General features: G+C 39.2%; 1 protein-coding gene and 1 long non-coding RNA gene across 2 annotated transcripts in view; one reads left to right on the top strand and one right to left on the bottom strand.

Annotated features, from left to right (window-relative positions):
- LOC148076600 (uncharacterized) overlaps positions 1 to 16,687 on the bottom strand; it is a 201,489-nt gene that overhangs the window by 1,214 nt on the left and 183,588 nt on the right. The gene's annotated exons all lie outside the window — the stretch shown is intronic.
- On the top strand, positions 711 to 5,390 carry LOC148076610 (uncharacterized). The gene is made up of 2 exons (XM_087794016.1): positions 711 to 893; positions 3,464 to 5,390. Exon 2 carries the CDS (start codon positions 3,472 to 3,474, stop codon positions 4,954 to 4,956), a length of 1,485 nt encoding a protein of 494 aa, XP_087650142.1. The 5' UTR covers positions 711 to 893; positions 3,464 to 3,471; the 3' UTR covers positions 4,957 to 5,390.

Below are 16,687 nucleotides of genomic sequence, written 5' to 3'. Positions count from 1 at the left end.
CATCCATCCATCCATCCATCCATCCATCCATCCATCCATCCATCCATCCATCCATCCATACAATTACAAATCGTTCACTTTAGTAAGTAGTTCCACTGATGGACAGCAGATGGCGCCCTTAGCTTTGCAACTACATATCAGGAGTTCTTGATCATCACCTCTCGCATAAGAAGACTGGCTTTAATACATCCAGTTAAAAACATTGTTATACGCTATATTTTTTATTTTTACCAGTTGATGGTTTGCGCACTTTAACCAGGAGCTGCGTTTAAAATCGTATCATGAGCATCTTAAAGAGATATAGATAAAGTAACTTTTGATATATTCAAGTCTTCAGGTGTCCATTGTAATCCATTATAAATGTAACATAAATGTCCTAAAATTCTTCAAAAATAAAAAGGGGATTTCATTGAAATAAATATAATGAAGATGATTGTTATTGTTCACGTCTCTGTAAAATATTTTCTTTCAGTAATAAAAAGATAATCCACGTTTTCTTTTAAGACATGTGCACATTGCACACCATGAAGAGAAAAATGTTGAAGAGGCCAGTCACGACCACTCTGGACCCCCGCATGTACAGCACTCATACAAAAGAGAGAGAAAGGGGGGAGGGATGGAGGGAGTCGGTGGGTTTGTGTGAGTGAGCGTAAAAGGGGAGGGTTAAAGATGGGGAGGGTGTAGCTTGCAGTCTGAGCTCTGGTGGGGTTGGCTGGATTGTGATAGCGACAGATGTCTCGAAAACTGCGCAGGGTTTGCTTCAGTTAACACTCACTGGTCCCAGTCTGAGGTTCGGAGAGTAAGAATCTGCAGCTGTCGCTCCTCTGGCTGTCTCACCCCCCTTTATCACATCCAGCCTGGACCTCAAGGAACCCACTCTTGCAACAAGACAGGTCAGTCATTGGCAAATTGGTGCTTTTTCAGCAAATCAAATAATGATATATATTTTTTTTCTTTTAATGAAGAAAGAAAAGTGTAACAACAGCTATTGTTTTTGGTTATTACTGTAATTATCATGCAAATACTGTAATACCAGGGTTGACACCACTGAGAGGATTATCTTTTTTCCAGGAATCAATTGTTCATAATTGGGTCATTTAATCGAACAATGCGCTAAAAGAAAGGGGAGGATTTGATAAAGTGAATTGGTTCAACAAGTCTAACGAGAAACAGTGATTAAAAAACAGGATTTTCACCATGCAAGCAGCATTTTTTACCAGAACAAAAAAAAAAAAAGCCAGTGCATATGGGAGAAGCAGAGGTGGGTGGGTGGGTGTGGGTGAACTGAAAGAGAGAGGGGGGGGGGGCTTTTAAAGCTTTTATCGCTGAAGTGTTTAGCCGGTGTATGTCTAATCTCCTTGTATTCCTTTGTACGGCAAGACACCCCTTTATAGTGAATTTAAGTAAGAAAAGCGATGCTTGAGTCAGTGCCGGGCCTGAGCAGGAATCCTCTTCCTTTGTTAGCGCCTGGCACATGTTCAAGCTGTGCTCCTTTATCCTCCCCTACTAGAGTAAATGTGCCGGCACACTGCAGATGCGCATGGCAGGAATTCTTAACGTTTGCCATCAATGGACGAAAGCCTTAAAACGAAAATGGTCTTCAACCAGAATCCCAGAGCTTAATGGATAAGGACACTTTGGTTGAGTCGAGAAATATTTTGAATTAATATGAATTAATTGTCATGCCCTTCAGTGGAATATAATGCAATTGATGTTACATGTTGAAACACATGTATAGTCAATTATCGTATCGGTAGTACTATGGACAGTTCCTTTATCGCACCTGTACCAGCAACCTAAAACCTTAACCTTCAACGAGGTTCAGTATTCTATTTTGTTCGACAACCCTATTGTGAGTCGTGAACACAATTGTCACAAGATACAGGGAATCTGTGGCAAAAAAAAACATCCAACAGAATCAGAATCTTGTCTTTGTGTCGAAACCTATATTCTTACGACCAGCACTTAATACACCAACAGCTGCTTCCTCTTGAAGACAGACACTCAGAAGAGCCCAGCACCACCGCTCTCAGAGAGTCATCTGTGACAAAGATAGTACTACGAAGAAACACCAGATTAACTCAGAATGGTTAGTTGCAACCATTGCATTAGAATGGACCGATCTATCATGTCATGAAATCCATTTCAAAACCAAACAAGCTGATTCTGTCTATCATCTCAGATAGCAATGCATAAGGGATTTTGCCCCCCACCCTCCCCTTTAAGGTTGACATCTTTCTTCATCCCCCTAGCCACTGTCATTCATTCTGCTGTCCAGAGTTTCCCTACAGGCACTTCTCTGTCTTTTCCTTCTGACTCAAACAGACACACAGTATCAGACACTTTACAAACCCCTCATTTTGTTAGTCAAATTCATCTTTGCCTGTTTGGATTGAACACAAAGAGTACAATGAAGTTCAGAGTTCCTCTTTCTTGACATTACTAGGAAGCACATGAATGTAGCGTCTCTTCCTCCCAACAGCAGTGTTTGTGTTTATGAGATATTTTCAAAAACAACTGGAAGTAAATTGGCTACATTGACCCAGACTGATTACTTCTTCTCCTGAGATTTACAGCACGCGGTGTCTTGACATATGTCGAGGGCACATTTGTTACATGACTTCTTATCACTATCGTCAATGAACCAGATGATTTGTGGGCTCATTTGGCACCGAGCCTTACCAAACATTCCAAGCATGGTGGGGAGCGCAGCACAGGCATTCCCATATATGTACATTTGTTTTCAAGTTTAACAGCTTTTGCCTGAGAGTTATTACACTAAACGAAGCGCCGAAGTGAAAGGAAACGCATTAACTAGCTATGGAACGTTCGCTCTAATGATGGAGATTGAAAGCCTTTTTTTTATGACGCGGCGTTAAACTTGCATGAGTCTTCGAATGTTTTTGGAAGTCAAGAGAGGATGAATTGTATGTTTGTCAGGAAGGCGGTTGACTTGGGTGTCATGCGTTTTACATCAAGACGAGGCTCAGTCAGCTGAAGTCACCACGAGTTCATCCTTTTCTACACGGAAGGTTTCCCATTGAGGCTGGTCAGGTGAAGTCAAGTTTCACAACTGCTCAGGGGGAAATTACATTAGGCGGTTGGGGGCGATCCGGTTAGTGAAAAACAAACTTCAGTCTTTCGCCAAAAATCATGAGAATCAGCAACTTAGAGGAAGAGATTTTCATTCGTTTCTGATTGGGACGTCGAGTTGCCTCCAATCAGAAGTGTGGTTGGATGCAAGGATGTGCAAGGATGTGCAAGGACAAATGGATTTCTCCATCTGTGGCTTTTCCAATCAAATAATGTGGTTTAAATGAAGTGATTGATTTTTAATCAAATGGTTTTTAGTTATCTCAACAGGTTTTGGCAGATCCTCGAGCATTAAACATTCAAAAGAAGTTTGTCATTTAAAAAGTATTTTAAATCAAAACTAATGGGACCTTCTATGTCTTGTTTCCAGGAGGCACCATGGGAGGCAAACTGAGCAGGAAAAGGAAGGGGTATGACGTGAGTGACCCTAAAGATAAAAAAAGTGAGAGTCCAGAAGCAGTTCCGGCCCAAGACGAGGCTGCCGCTGCTCCCTCTGAAGCTCCTGTGACTCCGGAGGCAAACAATGCAGTCCAGGAAACCGTGGTCTCTGATGTTGCAGCCACTACTGAAGCCGCTGCAGCTCCAGAACAACCCAAATCCCCACCCCCAGAAGAACAGAGCGCTGTGGCGAGTTTGCCTGAAGTGGTCGTCGAACCAGCGGAATCATCAGAAAAAAAAGAGATTAAAGAAGAATCGGCTGCAATTGCAGAAAAAGAAGCTCCACCTGTAGTAGTGCCTTCACCCATTATTATAGAATCCCCCCCAACACCACAGGAACAAAGTCCAGTTGAGCCCCAAGAGTTAGAACCAGAGACAAAAGAACCCCCAGTTGTCCAAACCGAATCTACACTCGAGAAAGAGGAGGCAACTGTCGCTGAATCTGTGCCAGAGAGTGAACCAGTAAAGACAGAAGAGCAGCCCAAAGAAGAGCCAGAACCAATCGTTGAGAAGGTAACTGAGCCAGAGATCCCTGTCGAGGAAACAGAAGAACCATCGGACCCTATCATTGAGGCAGAGGAAGTTGCTAAATCAGCCGAGGCAGTGGTGGAACAAGTGCCAGAACCAGAACTACGTGAACCAGAATTGGAAGAAAAATCACACCAGGAGCCGGAGAAAGAGCCAGAGATAGAAAAAGTGGTGGAACCTGTAGAAGAAAAAGAGAAAGAACCTGAGAAAGAACCTGAGAAAGAACCTGAGAAAGAACCAGAACAGCAACAAGAAAAAGAATCAGAACCAGAGCCAGAGCCAGAGCCAGAGCCAGAGCCAGTAGAAATGGTTCCAGAACCTGCTCAAGAGAAAGAGCCAGAACAAGAACAGGAGCCGGAACCAATTGTGGAGAACGAACCAGAAGTAGAACAAGAGCCAGAGCCTGTGAAAGAGCTGGATGTAGAAGTTAATCAAGAACCAGAACAACTAGTTGTGGAAACACTACCTGTACCCGTTAATGGTGAACCAGAAGTCCAAGAGTCTCCGGTAGAAGAACCTGTTGCGGTTGAATCTTCCTTTGCTGAACCCGAGGCAGCCGACCCACTGCCCGAGATACCTCCCCCTAAACCCGAGGCTGCGAGTCCTTTGACCGAGGCTCCTCTACCCGAGCCAGAAGCGGAGAACAAGATGGAGAACGGAAATTGCGAGAGTCCGACCGAACCCGAGGAGCCGGTGGAGGCACAACCGGCCGTGAACGGCGGCAACCACGTGGATACGCACGCCGACGGATGCGTGAACGGCAACGGCACCTCAGCGGAGTCGCCGGTCAAAGACTGTGAACTGAAAAAGGAGCTCAAACTAAGCGCCGACGTCCCGGATGTCCCAGAGTCCGACGCGATGGATACTATCAGCACCGAGGTCGCCCCGGTCGTCTGAAGTCTTGAAGCGTCTGCGTGTGAGCGGATTGGCGCGAGATCCTGATCCTGTAAAAAGGGGTTTTTGGAGACGCCAGCTTGCAATGGTCACTCGAGCGAAAAATATGACTTGAGCGACCCAAAAAAAATATGACCACTTGGTAGAGAGCGAGAGTTTCAGCAGTGGCACGAGGAAGTGCACGGCGTGTACTAATGGCACAGAGACCCGGCAGTTGTTATGATATTGAGTAATGCTCTTTTGTGTGTGTGTGAGCCAGATAAGCATCGTTAAATTGTTTAGTGCATTCAATATATTAACCTGGTTTAGTATTTCATATATCATTTCTATTACAATGTGTCGATACATAACGTAAACCTTTTGGCCTTTTCTAATGATTGATATTCCAAATGATTGTACGGAATAGTGAATAAAAAGAGATTGTTATAGCCTACAAAGAGCCTTTTCTATTAATTTCTCTTCCAGACACACTTGTTCTTCACTTATTACTTCGAGGATTATATCTACAGAAAGTGACATTAAATCTATTTATACCAGAGTGAGCTCATAGGAGACAAAATGGGTCAAAGTTTAGCAATTTATCTCAAAAAGAGCAACGACCTGTGGGTCACGGCTCACACCGCAAATATTTTGGTGGCTGCAACAGAGCCGCCGAGCATGGATGTCATAATAAGGCAAATAAAAAAAGGATTACAGGTCCGGGCTTTTTTGTCCTTCTGCGCTGGTCCTATTGCCATGGCGATGACTGGTGCGCACAGCTACATCAGTGTGCATTGGCAACATTTCAGGGATCCATACTGGCAAGGAGAAGTAAATGGGGGGAAGGGAGATATTCATCAAAGAGTAGGCGAGGAAGTGTGGGGGTGGTCGTGGATGAAAGCACTTTTCATAGAGTAGAAGATTTTTATCAAAGTATTTTTTTGCATTGGAGCTTAAAGTGAATAGCTAGTCATAACATCTACCTGTTACCTCCAAACTGACGCCTATGTTTGAAGCCCGGGGGGTCACCGACAATTTAGTGCTAATGTGCGAACATTAGCGAGGGAAAGATAATGATACGAGTGTGAATCTTAATCTTTTGCAATGAAAAAAAGAGTCATTAGTTCGTCATACGCTTACAATTATGCTCACAAGCACATCCACAAACAGCTCTTGTTTCTAGAAAAAAAAAGTGTTTGCTGTGCATATTTACAGGAGGAATGCTGGGAAATGGGATTTGGCCACTGAGGAGGATAAAACTGCTGATTTCTTTTTTTTCTTGTGGAACTCAAGAGTTCATCAGGTTCGTCAAGAAAAGCTGTAGGAAAAAAAATCAGTCCATAAATTACCTTCATAGTGAACTCGGTCGACTTCATTTGCTTTATTAATGTAAATTTGTATCTCACAACTATTTATATGCTTTAAAACATAACTGAAAACTTTAGGCTCGGGGGCCTGATCGGGCCCGGTGATTCATTGTATGTGGCCCGCCAGTTCAAAATCAAATTATTAGATTACAGTTCGTATTTATATCATCACCTATTCAGGTGCCAGTGGTTAAGACAAGATAATGAACAAAGATTGTCAACAATTATACACGTCAAATCACAGTAAAACTGTTGATGAAGCAAAACAATTTGATGGATATCAGATGTTGAAGATATTTTGGTAGATATGAATTTGTTAGACTCATGACCAAGAGAACTGAAAAGAATTGGCAAACATTCAACGAGAAAGTAAAAAACTGGTCACCTAGCCACATCTTTTGTGTGTAGTTTCAGTGACCTCTTTTCAAAACGTCTTCTCTGACTGAAGTATCTCAAGACATAAGCAAGAGTAACATGTTGCCCAATGGACCTTCTGCCCTCCCTTTAACAAAGATGACAATTCAGAATTAAATCTTTCCTCAGCAACAACCTTTAACATTCATTTCTTTTTCACAATTGAAAAAAAAACCCTGGTCTAGAAAGGCACTTTACAAATAACCATTAATTACTTACTAACTTACTTACAATGGTTAAATACTTAAGAATAAATAAAGAGATACTATTAAAAATGAAACAGGGCAACAAGGATTCACATCTATCTAGCAAATTATACTCACATTTGAAATTGTACGGACATCATTATCCCCCGATCTATTTTGCTTTCTCTTACTTCCCTGTGAGTTTTGGCACGAAAACAGAGTCCTTGTCTTTTGCGTTTGATTTAAACAGTGCGGCAAAGGAGCATATTTGTGGATCGCAGCTGCACTGCCTGGTTACACCAACACTATGGGCTCTATATGCAGTCTCCTGCACAATGCTGGGACTGTGCTCCACCACTAGCATTCTGCCCATAGACCTCAGGGGGAACCAAGATAGAAGCCTTTCGAAAGATGACTAAAGGAGATGTTAAGTTTGAAAGTAAAGCTGCGATATGCTTGTTTGGTTTTTACTGAAAGTAATTTTAATTTCAGGAGAACAAATATAAAGAAAAGTAGCAGCTCAGAGGTATTAAGATATAGGTGCACACAGAGAGTTTACTCTTATTTTAGATTTACCTATTCATTTATATTATCAAATGATCCAACAGGTGATGGGAATCATGGTCTGATGTGCATGTAGACAACCTACTGATCTTTGCTTTACCTCGTGGTCAGTTTGTTTTTTGAGTCTCTTGGTCTGAAAGCTCCAACTCACAAGTTTGTCATTACCAGCTGCCACCTGACCCTCCTTATCTCTGCTGCATCTAATAGAAGCAACTTCACCAGAGCTTCATTCACATGTACCTAACAGTCATCACAAGACCCAACAGACGCCCAGAACCACAGCTTCAGTCTCAGGGACATTTGTATCAAATCGAAAGACACATGATTATTTGAATTTCAGAAATGATTTGTGAATGAGTAAAAACAAACTTTTTCAATAATAAATTACATTAAGCACCTTCAAATTGCTGGTTAAGGTCCTGTTCCGATTCTTCGTCTTAGCCCTACCCCTTAGCTCTTCCCTTAAAGAGTGTCAAGGGCTAGCAGTATAAATGAATTGGGGCAGACCATGATCTTTAAAGAAATATTCAAGGCAAAATATTGACCAAAAAAGTGCTTTTATGCATGTTTTTTTCCATTACTTATTTTCATGATACACAGATTAACCACGTTTTTACATAACTGTCATGCTAAAGAAAATAAAGATGATTTGATATATTTTAAATGATATAATGCGGTCATCTGGTCAAACCAAAATAGTAGGTGTAAGTAAATAAATATCTTCTTCATGATTAAGGGTCAGGGTGGAGATGCCTTTTCTTAGTCCACTTTCACTTTCCAATCCTTTGCATTGTCACAGATGCAAGTTGGGAGAATGAGCAATATCCACAGTGTCTGCAGTCTTTTTCAGAGATTAGAGAGCGAGTTGTGAAGATATTTAAGAGATTTCTGACAGTAAGAAAATGTTTCTTCCCACATGTATCGCACCTTTTTCTCTGAGTTAAGTGGTCACGTGACTAGGTTCTTCCTGTGAAATGTAAATGTGGATAGAGTAATGCGTTTTACCTCTTCAGACACAAAATATTTTGATATTTGAAAGGATTGAGGTTAGGGTTGAGATAAGGGTTAGGGTTAGGGTTAGGGTTAGGGTTATGGTTAGGGTTAGGTTTAGGGTTAGGGTTAGGGTTATGGTTATGGTTAGGGTTAGGGTTAGGGTTAGGGTTAGAGGTACGGCTAAGGCTGGGGTTAGGGTTAGGGTTAGGGTTAGGGTTAGGGTTAGGGTTAGGGTTAGGGTTAGGGTTAGAGGTACGGCTAAGGCTGGGGTTAGGTTTACAGTTAGAGTCAAGGTTAGGGTTAGGGTTAGGGTGACATGCAACTTTTAATCAACTGTATCTATTTAAATATTTTACTGGTTACCTAAATGAGTGGTCGGGGCTGGATTTATACCCTGGAAAATCCCCCGCAATCAACACTGGAAAACAAAATTAATTAATTCCTCTGTCCCTCAAAGAACCAACACATTCCTTTCCTTAACCCACTATTGCAGCATTCAGCTTGTTGCCCGATTAATATATTTCTAAAGTCCAGGGTACAAGATGATCTGTCCTCAGGTTTTGTTCTTATAATTTGTTTGTTTTTTATGTGTTTCATTCAGTTCTTCCATTCTTCCATTCTTTCTCTTTCTCCCTCATACCAGCCAGTTAATGAGTATCCACTGGCCCTGGCTCCGGCTCTCTCAAGGTCCCTGCATCATGTTTTCGGAAGCTACAAATAGCTTTCGATGGGAAACTCGGTCAGTAAATATTTGGATGTTTTGGTTAGAGATGGTTTTTCTCTATCCTGGAATCACATTGTTCTGTTGGACGCATGACTTAAAGTAAAGGTTTCATGGATGGTTGGCTAAATGATTAAGATGAGAAAAGAGGGGTGTGGGAGACAATGTATGGAAGTATTTCAGTCCCAACAAAATATTGAACGGTGGAATTTAACATTTCAAACGTTGAAACTATACATTTTTTAAATAGACATTTTATTGTTTTTTTAAGCCTTGGATTATTTTTTGAATAATTTACTTCAATCGTTTCTATATTAAAGGGTTTAATTTGTTTTACCGAAATATTATTATTTCATTATTTGTATATCAAAAAGTTCAATTAATAATCTAATTCAATAATCTCAATAATTTTCTTTTTGCTGACACATAGAGTTTGATATTCTACTCCCAATAATTCCAGAATTTATTTTTTCCAATTTTTATTAAAATAGTTTTAAACCTAGCTTTTTAAATTCAATAGAAAAAGATAGGACCAAGATTTATACCAAATATTTAATATGTTTGCAACCAAAAAACATATTTAACTTTTCAATATACAAAGTGTTGAATTCAATTATTTAAAAAAAATAATTAAATGTTTAAAAAAACAAACAGATCTCCACATTTGGAACGTTAAATTCGAGCATTCAATATCATGATGGCAGTGATCTGCTTCCTCAACAATGCCTGGTGTGGTTTCATAGCATCTCTTGATTTCACACAGGGCTCATAAACCACAGAACCTCAGCAGTTAAACTTTAGAGGTCGCGATACATCCACTGGGTCGTCCGAGTAGATAACACGAGTCAGGTGGCTGGATTACAGCAACAGCTGATCACTGTTTATTATTCAAGCTCGAGGGTTTCTGGAGGAAAAAGCAAAGGCACGCAAACACACACAAGATTAGGCGAGAAAATAAATAGCTCTCGTTCTCCTTTTTCGCTCTTTTTGTCCGACGCACCATCGCCTCCTGGACAGGAGGAGGCAAAGCAGGTTTTATTGTTTGGTTTCGTCCCTCGGTGTGTGAAAAAAAGAGAAAGAAGCAATCATTTATGCTGTATTACATCCTTCTGACTCAGATTACATTATCCGAGTCGACTCGCCTTCCTCCCTCGCTCTCATAAATCGTGTTAGCCACTTTATCTCTGCCTCTTCTTCTCTCTCTCCCTCTCTCTCGCTCTGTCCGTCCATTGGTCTTTTCGAGATTCTCCCGACATCCTCCGTCCGACACCATCCATCTGTGCGCGAGCACTAATTCTGTCATTGAAGCAGGACGAGCCTCTTAGACGGACCTCTGTGGCAGCACGGATCAATATTGATCGCCAGGGTTGCTCTAATGGAGGCTGAGAGTAGCAGTGATTCCCCTTTGTCTGCTCCGAGATCCCATCACCCTCAACTCCTGACACACACACACTCACAAACACACACAAAGACACTGTTTTCTGTTTCATCTCTTTGCTGATGCAGCTGCTACACCGACTGAACACTTCATTGATGTCGCTTATATACTCAGTTTGTGGGTGTGGGAGTGGGACCTGCTACTATCGTTGGGAAGAATCCATTTTATCCATTATCAATTTGTTCACACTTTTTGTTCTATTCATCACAAGTTTGTATCACACAAATGCACTATTTATTCTGAATTACTGGAAATCCTTGAGGATACCACCGAGGCGGGGGAGGGAAGATTGCAATTTGATGTGTCACTTTTCTTTTTGGCTGCTTGCACTTTCTGTTCCCGACCAAAACCACTGTCTCAGTTATAACTTTAATCAAGTCACACAATGCAGAGAACATTTGAGTGAAACAGTATTTTTTTTATTATTCACTTTGTGTCAAGAAAGTGTTTTTGTTCAACATTTAGTTACTGTGATCAAATAGGGAATAAGTCGGTTTTATGAAACTTGAATATGTCTGTAGTCTGACGTTTAGAAAAATTAAGTTCTTTAAACTATAATAACATTCAATAATATATGTTAACCACTACTAAGACCAACAAGAAATATATACACTTTTCTTTATTTTGTAGAAACAATAAATATATAGCCAGAGAAGAAAAAGCATCATTAAGGAAAATTACTATTACTATTATTGATTATAAGGTTGATCATTTTTTTTTTACAGCGCAAAGAATATTAATAAAGAAGTATGAGTATAAAATCATGACAAATCATCAAATTTTTCCAAAATTCGCAAGTTATATTAGTAAAAAAAGGAGAAACAAAAATACTAACACTTAAATGGGGAGAACTTTTTAAATAAAATATTGAGGAATAAAAGAGATAACACTGTGTTTTCACTTTAAAATTAAGCATTAAAGAATAATTAACTTAAAAAACTAAATTAAAAATGATAAAACCTGCAAAAATGTACAACAGGGATTTTTTGCACTGCACACTGGTTTAATGTAAACAATATATTCATGGACACAAGGCGTCAGATAAAAAAGCTTGTTTTTCACTCATTTCCACTAGTTTACAGGTTTATTTTTGGAGTATACTGGACTTAATCAAGTGTATTGACGCATTGAATATTCACAGGCTTACGTTTTTTGAACCAAAACAATTTTCACACAGTTATAACCAATACAAGAGAACTTGCATAAATTATTTGTATTCATTTAAATCATAACATGGAAATAAACACATGTGTTCTCATTAAGTAAAATGTAAATTTTAACCTCTAGCTGACCCACCGTGACAGATCTTACTTAAGTAAATGATATGAAAAATCTAAAACATACTTTGTTGAGACAGTGTCCTCCTGGTAAGAGACTGTTGAGTCTTGTGTGTGTGTTTTAGATTATAGATGGAAAATCATTCCCTGTGCAGTCACCTTGATCGAGCCTCCAGGCTCTGCAGGTTCCGAGGAAACATGCAGTGAAAAGTTCATTCCTCAGTTGGGCTTCCACTCTGCTTGTGTAATGTGTGCACCACTATGTTCACCATTGCTGTGGATAGAAACCTGTTCACATCTTCTCCATTTGGAATCATTTTTGGAATCATAGAAAAGGAGAATCGCTCTCCGAAATATGGCCAAAACAATGTTTGTTTTATTCCTCGTGACATTGTCGAGACCGCGATCCATCATGGCTGCTGGGAAATGTCCAAATGACCTTCAGCGTCCCTCCAGTGACAGAACTAAATCAGAGGTGCTGCTTGTTTAAAACAGTCGTCGAGCACTGGCAGGAAGGCCCCTGGTGAATTATTTATACGTGAAATGAAATGACCTCTGGCACTCTGAAGACAGCGGGGGTTTGGCAGAGACTGACAGCAGGACGGAGAGGAAGCTATGCAGACCACGTCAAAGTATCTTATTGTATAATGTACACGCCAGTGGGAGGCGGAGGGAGGGACGATAAACAGACTGAAGAGATGTGTGGGTTCTTCAGAGGAGACTCTCTGTCATCGCTCGCTTGTGTAGGAGAAAAAAATTGCCGCAAAATTAACGTTTCTAAAAGTGAACTTTAGTTCAGGTCCGGCAGACCACATGTTAACACAGGAATGTTATTGGTGTATAAAAGGGATTTTGTGAATTCTCAAATATCTAAGAAAAAAACGATATATTTTTAATAAAAACTTGTTTTTTAAAAAATTGTTTTTAGTAAATAAATCTAAGCTAGGATCCCGGCAGAGCATGTGAAGACAAAGGGATATTATTGGTATATAAAAAAACGTTTTTATTCTTAAAAATCAAGGAAAAACACAATTTTTAAAACTAAAAATTTGCCAAAAATGCCCCAAAATTCCCATCTGTAAATATACAAAATTTCTATAAAAATGTTTGAAAACATTGCCCAAAGATTGACATGAAATAAAAAAATAAGATAAAATCTGCAAAATCCAGTCCCGGAGGGACCGTGTGAAAACAAATTTTACCATAAAAAAGTCTAATTTGTTGCTGATCATAAATCCGAGTACAAAGTACTGCTGAGGGGCTTATGTGTCACTTCATTCGAATTCATGACTTGACGCTAAATACTTTAAAAAAAAAAAGAAAAGGCATTTACTAAGAAATAATTGGATAATTTTGAGATAAATTCTCTTGTTTAAAATATGATGATATCTACTCTGTCTACCACCCTTTGACAGAATGTTAAAAAAAATCTAATAGGATAGGTTAAAACCATTGTCGTATGTAAAAGAAGATGTTCTCATCTACAAATGATTGATGTGTGACTTTCCGGTGTTTTGTTGGCAAGAAAGCCTGAATTGAATAAAAAAATAAATGATGAAACAGTTTCCCATAAAATCTTCTGTAATTGATTTATTTTTATCTTCTAATTTTTCAGACCAGACCAGTTGTAGCTTCATCGTACTTCTACAAAGGCTTATCTTGTTGTGATTAGACGTGGTTCCGATAAAACATCTGATTTCCTGGTACAAGTATACAAGTTCAAGTTAAAACAAAAGACCCAAAACAAGATGAAAAAAACATAAAATACTGGGTGTCCCAAGAAATAATTGACCTAATTTCGCGGGTCAACAATTTTGGTAATTCTTGTTGGAAAAAAATAAAATTTTCACTTGATTTTCAGAAATAGATCAAACTTTTATATCACTGATCTATTGTTGTTTTGTTTTAAAGTTGATTACCAAAGAGAAGTCATTTTGCGTCTTGCAATGAAGAAAATCTGGAAAAACTTGGATCTTGTACCAAAAAATGAAAGACTAAGGTTGTTTATACTGGGCTGGAGGATCTGCTGGACCATCACCAACATCCGAAAAGAGCCTCAAGAAAGTTTATGAAAAACTCTTGCGAAGCCCTAAGTAGTCTGTAAAGAGAAACTTTGGAAAACACAATTCCTTAAAAAGGCAATTTTCCGTATCCTCAGGAAACAATTGCGAAACGAAATCCTGTCGCCCGCAGCTCGTTCAGACTTTTAAAAGCAGAAAAACAAAAACATGAATAATTGTGTGTTGCTTCAGACACTTGAAGAATTATTTATAGACGTTTAATGATTCATATTCCAAGACACAAAATAACTTCTCTTTGGAAGTGAATAACTCGACTTGCAAATAGAACAAAATAATATATGGATCTTTTCTATACATTCTTAAAAAAAAAAAATAGGTTATTTAAAAAAAGAATTGCCAAATGTACTGTCCCAAAAATATATTGTATTTAGCTGTAAAAAAGTGTGACAATATGGCCTGGACTTGCAATAGTAAAGTAGTTTTAAGTTGATTCATTGAGAGCCAGGCTGCAGAACCATCCGTCTTTCCAAGTCGATTGAGAGTCAGTGGCTATGAGACCTAAATTGATCTTGACACTTGAATCTGCTCGTGGCTGCTCGACTGATCCATATCCATCATGAGATTAATCATAAAAGAATAAACCTTGAGATTAAAACCTTTTGACGTTTAACCAATATCCTGGCATGATTAAATAAAGCAATGTATGATTTGTGAGTACTTGAAAAAAAAAACCCTGACATCACAAAATACACCACCCCGCTGAGAGAGTCGCTTCCAGGTCGATCAGGTTTTTCTAACACGGATCTGTCAAGTACTTTTCTTTTGACTGAAAATAGCAGCTGGAAGCATCTGTCACGTACCCTCCAGCTGCTGCCACTGAACTGAAAAAAAAAAAAAAAAAAATCACTTTCTACTGATTCTCCGACTTCTCTCTGCGGGATCCGACAATTAATAGGTGACATTAAGTTGAAGCGGGTGTGGCTCAGAATCCAACCATGCGTGTGCTAATGTTTTTTTGCATCAGCTGTAGAAGGTTCTTTGTGCTCGCGGTTCCGTGTCAAATCAATCTGGGTTTCAGCGGGTACGCACACTAAAGTGGTGTGTCAGATCATACCAGCCTGTCAGAGTCAGGGATGTCAACAGGAGGGAGGAGGACAAAGAGAACGAACCCTAACAATGAATCCTACAGAAGATAATACTGATAATAATGGCTCACAAACACTGACTAACACAATATGATCTACCTAAAATGAATCATTACATACTTGTGTTTTCGGACGTAAATCATTGTGGGTGTCAGTTGAGCGCACGTGTGCCCTTGAAAAGGGAAACTGAAGTGAGTGCTTTGGACAAAAGAGCTGCATTGAAAAAAAAAAGGGGGGAGGCGGGGGTTCCTGTTGTAGTGAAGCAACAAGCTTTTCTTTTTTTTTTTTTTTTGAAACTGGCTCCTCCTCCAGATGCAGAGAGAATCCCTGGACAAATCCGTCTTGTGGTTGACCCCTCGCACGCCTCATTAGACCCCCGTCACAGATTCGTCTCCACTTGCAAACACACAAAGATAACGGGGTGCCCACATGCCCAAACCCATGCCCCCCTCAGGCTCTGCCATATGTCCACCACTACCACAGCCTCATTACGAGGTCTGAGCTCTTGAGAAGGATTTTCACTTGATTTGTTTTTATTCTTGCAATCATTTGGTCACGGCAGAGCTCAATAATCGTTCCAATTCTGATGATGATGAGTATCGGACAAAAATGTGCCACGAAATATTTGAGGGTTTGGCTTTTTCACTTTTGTATCCGCAGGAATGTCCGGATTCTGAGCCTTGGTATGTTTGAGTTTCACTCTATGTTAAAAAAAAAAAAAAAGCAGCAATATTGAGCTAAAATAAAAGTCACTTTCCTTGTCTTGTTGGTTGTTTTTTTTATACCCAGCGACAGACAAGAGACGGACTAGAAACTCAACGTGCACTTTAACACTTCAGGCTGGTCCCAGAAATACACTTAAGCCTTCACTCTCATCCTTTACTTCACCACTTCTTCTGCTTCTTGTTCGGATGAAAACAAACCTTTTCTCATCTGATCTTTTTAGCTGACATTTAAAACAAAGTGCTGTCTAGGAATTATTTAGGAACATTTGCCTATATATGCAGTCACTAAAAATGGCAAAATTCAACATAGTAAAATTACATGGCCTGCACATGGCTTTTAATGATTGTGTAAAAAAATAAATTTATAAAAATACATTGAGAGTAAATATTTAAAGGGTATAAAGATTGTTAAAAAAAGAAATGTGTAAAAATACATTGAGAGTAAATATTTAAAGGGTGTAAAGACCGAAGTTTGAGGCAGGAATACAGCATTTTTTTTAAAGGTTTATCCTGAATTTATTGTTTTTTAACAGCAAAATATTACAGATCATGATGTCATATATATTGAAGATAGAGGTATCGAATTTGGGTGTTGTAGGCCTTGATATATGTATTCGACACAGCCTGTATGGCTCAAAAATTGTGGAAGGACCGGAGAGAGCTTCTCTTCTCTCTTTTGTTTTTGACAATTATATTTCAGTTTAAAAATAGATTTTTTGTGATTTTGTACTGTGAAATTGACTTTACTTTAAATTAATTGGTAGTGGATAGTGAGACCACCTCAAAGCCTCAGGGATGCGGGTTCGCTTCCAGCTTGAAACGTGGATATAAATGAAGTCTGTTTCTATACATACAAGTGTAAGCAAATAAAAACTATATATATATAAATATAAATATAAATATAA

The sequence above is a fragment of the Callionymus lyra genome, chromosome 6 (assembly GCF_982586985.1).
Source record: "Callionymus lyra chromosome 6, fCalLyr1.hap1.1, whole genome shotgun sequence".
In the NCBI taxonomy this organism is placed as follows: domain Eukaryota; kingdom Metazoa; phylum Chordata; class Actinopteri; order Syngnathiformes; family Callionymidae; genus Callionymus; species Callionymus lyra.
Note: the sequence above shows the minus strand (reverse complement) of the source record. Positions and strands in the feature narration are given on the sequence as shown.

Excerpts from the sequence above, each read along its gene's own strand:
- LOC148076610 (XM_087794016.1), top strand. The coding sequence starts at position 3,472 with ATGGGAGGCAAACTGAGCAGGAAAAGGAAGGGGTATGACGTGAGTGAC.